The 6022-nt window shown below is 39.1% G+C and overlaps 1 protein-coding gene across 1 annotated transcript; it reads left to right on the top strand.

Annotated features, from left to right (window-relative positions):
* Positions 1–1471: 1471 nt before the first annotated feature.
* On the top strand, positions 1472–3651 carry LOC109474347 (glycine-rich RNA-binding protein 8-like; the record flags this gene model as incomplete). Its single annotated transcript, XM_019774643.1, has 5 exons — positions 1472–1938; positions 2335–2528; positions 3049–3084; positions 3319–3387; positions 3534–3651. Coding segments are annotated over exons 2-5 (417 nt in total), but the record flags the coding sequence as incomplete, so codon positions are not given.
* Positions 3652–6022: the final 2371 nt, after the last annotated feature.

Raw genomic sequence — 6022 nt, 5'->3', positions numbered from 1 at the left:
GACCTCTGCAGATTCTTCACCCTGGCACAGTGTCATACTCCTTGTCTCTTGACAGCTCCATACTTTTGTGACAACTTCAAAGTGATTTTGGTTTGCATGATTGAGGTATATAGCATTACCTGGTTTCAACATGATTTGATCACCAATACTTTCGTTTGATGGGTACTTAAACCACTTCCACTCCTTGCCGTACTTAGTGTACAAATAGATGCGTACTCCCAAGAATAAAGCCATTGCATCCATTTCTACCTGTGAGGCCCATGCACCAAGATCTCCTGGACGTTTCCCTCTCTCATCTCGACGGTTCAGGTACTGACACATGGTTAGTCCTCCATCGAACCAAGACCTGTAAACATTCTCAGGCAATGTTGACATAAACTTAATCAAATGCTGCCTTAGTACTTTATGATATTCTTCGGTGCCACAGATATTGTAACTAATTGCATTATAAAAACAATTCCCATCTCCTCGTATAGAAACAATACCGCTACTACAAGGTGTCTTCAAAGGGACATTCCTCTGCTCCATATTGTGGTATTCTTTAACAGTAATGATTTCATTTTCCTGTTGGGCATGCCTGTTTACCATACTGGCCACATTCAATTGATCTTCTTGTGTAAAAGGGTCAAAAATGAAACCTCCTTCATTATCCCAGGCCCCTGTTTCCTGTACATCCTGGTCATCAACTGGCTCCTCTCCACTTACCTCCACCTCCATGAGCATTTCAGCTGGCTTCTGTACTCCTGACTCTACTTCCTGTACTGACTCTACCTCTGCTTGCTTGTCATCCTGCTGGCTGGGTTGCTTCTCCGTTTTTTGCTCTTCCTTCCATGCACTCAACCTCTCAGTCAATTTTTTCTTCTTACGCCTAGGCATTTCTGAAACGTTTAAAATACCAGAAATTACAGGTATGTACGTGTTAATTTTGCTGACCAAAGATCCTTTTACCGTATAAAAAATGTAGTGATACATACACTTATGGCGTGAATAAAATTCAGGAGCAATGCACAAGTTTGTAAGATTTTTATTACCACCACAAAGTAAAGAAAGCACACCATCAGATTTACGAGATTTTTTTTCTAGCCGGGGATGCAAACCCTGTCACTTTAGCAAATATTAATACACCATAATCATCGTGTTCTACACAGACCAAAATAATCATCAGTCATTCATGCATGCATAGAGAGAATTCTACGAATGAACATCCATATAGCATTTTATACTATAGCGATTACAATATTATACAACATAAAATTGATTGTCCATAGCGCTTGCCAGAACGTTCTCAATGTTTACGTCACATCGATACATTAATTTGATTTGCCTCCCGTAGCACCCAAACTACATACTATGTAGAGTAGAAACGTCGGCCGGGTAGGACTAAATCCGTCCAGTTTGGGCCGCTCCTGTTGACTTCCTTCAGATAATCGTTAGTGGTTAGAAATTCAGACTATCCACTTCTTACCTGATGATATTCCCTGTTTTTGACGGGATTTGGGTTGGTTGTGACACAGTAAAGACGAGAAACCTTACGGTGAAAACCAGGGTCAAAACAGAAAAAGTCGTCTGCAGTGTTCCGAATAGTCCAACTAGCGGGTGGATGGCCGAATAATAGAATACCAAAAAAAATATATAAACGAAGAGTCGGACCTGAATTTATCTTCTTGTCGTACATATCCTGCCGCACTGACTACAAATTAGGTTCATTAAATCTTCCCAAATGCTTCGTTTTACCCAAAAATATGAAATGATAACAAAACTGGACCCCCGTCAGGGAATGTCAATGGACGCGTCGAAACTTCTCGAAACCAATCAGCTTCAGTTTTAGAAAATCTGAAATCGCGGGTGATTTGAAAGGCGTTCTCTGATTGGTCTGCGAGTCAGCCCAGCTGGGACACCGCCGAGCTGTAGTAGCCGAGCTGTGCGTTGAGGAAAAACGTAAGTCATGATTTCCTCTTTTTTCTATGAAACTTTTGGCTATTAATAATTGGCAAGGAGTTTTAAACCTTCTTACAATTTTTTTTACACACACACACGCACCATTCCTGAGTTCTGTCGTTGTGACGTCTACTTCTACACAATATTCTGACAGAAAAATGACGACTTTGAACCATGTTTGAATAGACTAAGTTAGAGAAAATTGGCGCCAAATGACTAGTTATAGAAGTTATTATATTTACGTAGTAGTCTGCGTTATGAATTCGTCTATGTTGTTTGATGATTGCTCAATGTCTTCTTCCACCATGTATAAAACCAGGTAAAATTAATATAACGGTTCAGATCATCCTCAGTGGTGTGTCAGTTTTTGTTTAAACATATGTCTTTAAACGTTAGATGGCGAACAAAGAAGGGCATGGGAAGGGAGATGACCTACAGGAACTAGAAGAAAGGGAAGACATGAACAAAAGACTGGATGAGGTAGTGGCCATGCAGAAAACAATTTCTGAAAATATTGCGGTGATGCAAGAGAGAGTGGTGGAGAGGGGAATGCAGAGGCTGGATTTGGGAAAAGAGGAGGAGATGTCCCTGTAAGTAATTGTTGTTGATATATAATCATATCTTTTCAATAATAATTGTAGTTAGAAATTAATTTTTGGGAAAATGTTTGGGTGCACCATATACATTTGTAAGATAAGTAGAATGTCATTATATGAACTAATCATATGTTTTATTTCTAAAGATAAGTACTACACAATTATTTCATTTTTTATGACAGATGTTAAAACATCTTTACATGAGAAAAGCTGCAAAAATATTGGGTGCACAGAAAAAAATAGGGTGGTTTGGGTACACGTGCACTTAGTATTTTGAGCCCTGATAATGAATGTTGAATATGACATTGAAATTTAACCATATTGGCATCATATAAAACACATACAGATGTAACTCCTATATAATCATCATGTCCTGCATACTACATTGAATAAAACAGGTGTTTTGAGGTTGCCTGTGAAATGTGTGATTTAGCGTCACGTTACCCTATAATTTATAAATATTAAACTTGTTAACCAGTATTCAATATTTCTTTTTCAAATGTTTCCACAACAGACAATCAGAATGGATAAAGGCAAATACAGCAACAAAGTGAGTTACTTTCTTATTTTTTAGAACTATCGCTTTGATTTTGATATCAGAAATGCTGTATATACATATATCAGAAATGCTGTATATACATATGTAAATCTTCAGGCAAAGCTACCAACTTAACACTGAACAAAACAGTAAGCAGTGAGTCTCACAAATATATGACTAAGATTATACCCGAGTTTTTGTAGACACCCCCTATTTGTCTGATATTTTTCTGTCTTTCCTATTTAGTGACAAGACATGCTACAGGTGCGGCGGCCGCGGCCACTTTGCTCGCGTCTGCCCGAGTGAACCAGAAGGGTAAGCTCAAACTTATTTTCCTTTGTTGTATTCTTGAATCAATATCTTACTCATTACATTTGCAAAATAAGCATTTGAATTAATCTTACTGAAAAATCTAATGCAATGATATCATAATTATTCTTGTAAAATTTTGTCTTCTGCAGAAACTACAATCCATTCAGTGATGGAGGACAGGGGTACCAGGGAAGGAGAGGTGGAGGCGCAGTGAGGAGGGGGGGATATGGGAGGGGACGGGGGGGATATGGGAGGGGACGGGGGGGAGTATGGACGAGGACAGGGGGGAGTCAATATCTACTACAATTATTAAAAAGTAAAAATCTTGAAACTCATAACCCTCTGAGTCTGAGACACTATTTTGTTTAATGTTAAAGAAATTTTGAGAAGTTAAGGTTTCCCTTTGGTGTGGTTTCATTCAAGGTATATTTTCATTTGTTGCATTGTTGTATATTTATTAAAATTGATTCCATGTTACGGCATTTCTGACATGAGGATACCTGTCCTTTCAATACATTGCCTGCTCTTGTCAATAAATAGTGAAGTCTTTTCGATACATAAGTCATGATAGTGAAGTTTTTTCAATACGTTGGCTTAGTTATGTACATGAGTAAAAATTGATTCCATGTTACGGCATTTCTGACATGAGGATACCTGTCCTTTCAATACATTGCCTGCTCTTGTCAATAGTGAAGTCTTTTCGATACATAAGTCATGATAGTGAAGTTTTTTCAATACGTTGGCTTAGTTATGTACAAGAGTTACCTTCATTTCGCAAAAATAAACTACTGTTAGTGATCATACACTCTACAGAACAGTGAAAACCACAAACAAGAAAACCATTGTGAAGATGTCTGCAAGAATTGAAGAAATCAACAGAATTATGCATCCTTTATCATAATAAAGCAGCCTCCCATTATCTTGCAAGCTTACCATGACTAGATGATGCAGGTCAGCATAAGTAGTCTCGAGTCATGTTAGCAAACTGGGCCATGCCAAGTAGTACTATTGTCTCTGTGCTCGGTGGATCTGGAGAAAATGACTCACGCGATGGAAGACATGGTCAGCAAATAACACATTACCATGTTCGCTCAAATGCAAGCCATCTGATAACATTGACCTGTTAACATTGCGGCCATTGTCACAGTAGTGAACTCCTTCAGTTTCACACATCTTAGCCAACTCTTCGTTCACAGCAACACGTCTACCATCTTTGTATCTTGAGTCTAGCCTTGGTAAAATGCTAGATACCACAATACTGGATGCAGGGAAGCACTCTTTTGCATTACCAATCAGTTCGGCAAAGTCCCCCATGACTTCCTGCAAACTTATACCTGTGGACAGATTGTTAGTGCCAACATGTATGAACACGACATCTGGTACACCAAAGCCAACATTTCGATTACGTACAATATCTTGAGAAACATCAGCAACTCTTCACCGCGGTTTGCATGTACATACAGTTGAAAAGGTGCTGATGGTGGAACATGGTGAGCTACATACTTGCAAATAGAGTCGGAGAAAAGCAACACAACAGGACGTTCCGCTGCTGTGGCCATGTTTCCTTACCCTTGTCGAGGACACGCCAAAACTTCTATGTCAAAATTCGTCTTATAAAAACCACAAAATATCCTTCACGTTCTGTAAATGTTGTAGCCGATGCACCTCCAAACGGAAAGGTCAGCTACCAAATCGTACAGAACAGTCACTTTTAGCAGAAAACGCAAAGAAGGATGATCAAACACGACTTCGTACTTCAAAAAGATTCTTAAGCATCGCTTGTTTTAATTCTCATTAGAAATATTTTTGACAATGAAATAATTCCGTAACTCAAATCATGAGTACATTGTGCGGCAGTTTTTATCCTTTATTAGCGCTTAGATGCATCCAAATCTAACCATTATTACTTCCGGGTTAAAGTACCGAATGGGTCATCACGCTTCGTCAGGTTCATGGTGCATTACGACAAATCCTAACCAATCAGCTTCGGCGTTATAAATTCGCGGCGGATTTCAAAAGCGTTCTATGATTCACCTACAGAAACACACACACAAAAAACACACAAATAAAACGATAATCGCGGGAAGTCCCGCACAGCGTCCTGCACTCTTCCGCAACGTCCCTCGAAAATTGATGCGTATTTCGTGGCCTGTGCTGTAGATATAATGTTTCCACCGCTTTTACAACACACCTTTTCCCTGGCAAAACTTGTAAACAAACATAAGAATCAGGGTGTAGACGCTTGTGGTAGAAAATAAATTAATTAACCAACAGCCAATCAACAGCCAGATCTGCAAAAATGGCCACACCTGTTGCATGCTTGCATGCCCATATATGGGCCTGCTCCCGAATTCCTTTCTTATTACGTCACGCGCGTACTTCTCCACAATACTTTCCTATGGGAACAGCTAAAAAACAAATAAAACGATTGTAAAAGCTTGTATCAAAAAAATTTAAAAAACGCCTAGGGGTATTTACCCACTCTACCTCTATACGAAATTCCAGGTAATTTCTCCCAAAAATGAAGGAGTTGAATCAACTTAAAGAAGTGGCAGGAGGAGGAGAAGGAGGAGGAGAAGGAGAAGAATCATCAGTAAAAACAGTATTTCACTCCATACTGTAGTATGGAGTGAAATAA

This window comes from Branchiostoma belcheri, unplaced genomic scaffold (assembly GCF_001625305.1).
Source record: "Branchiostoma belcheri isolate BF01 breed outbred unplaced genomic scaffold, Haploidv18h27 scaffold1018, whole genome shotgun sequence".
NCBI classification, from domain to species: Eukaryota; Metazoa; Chordata; class Leptocardii; order Amphioxiformes; family Branchiostomatidae; genus Branchiostoma; species Branchiostoma belcheri.
The sequence above is the reverse complement of the archived record's forward strand: the minus strand, read 5'-3'. Positions and strand labels throughout refer to the sequence as shown.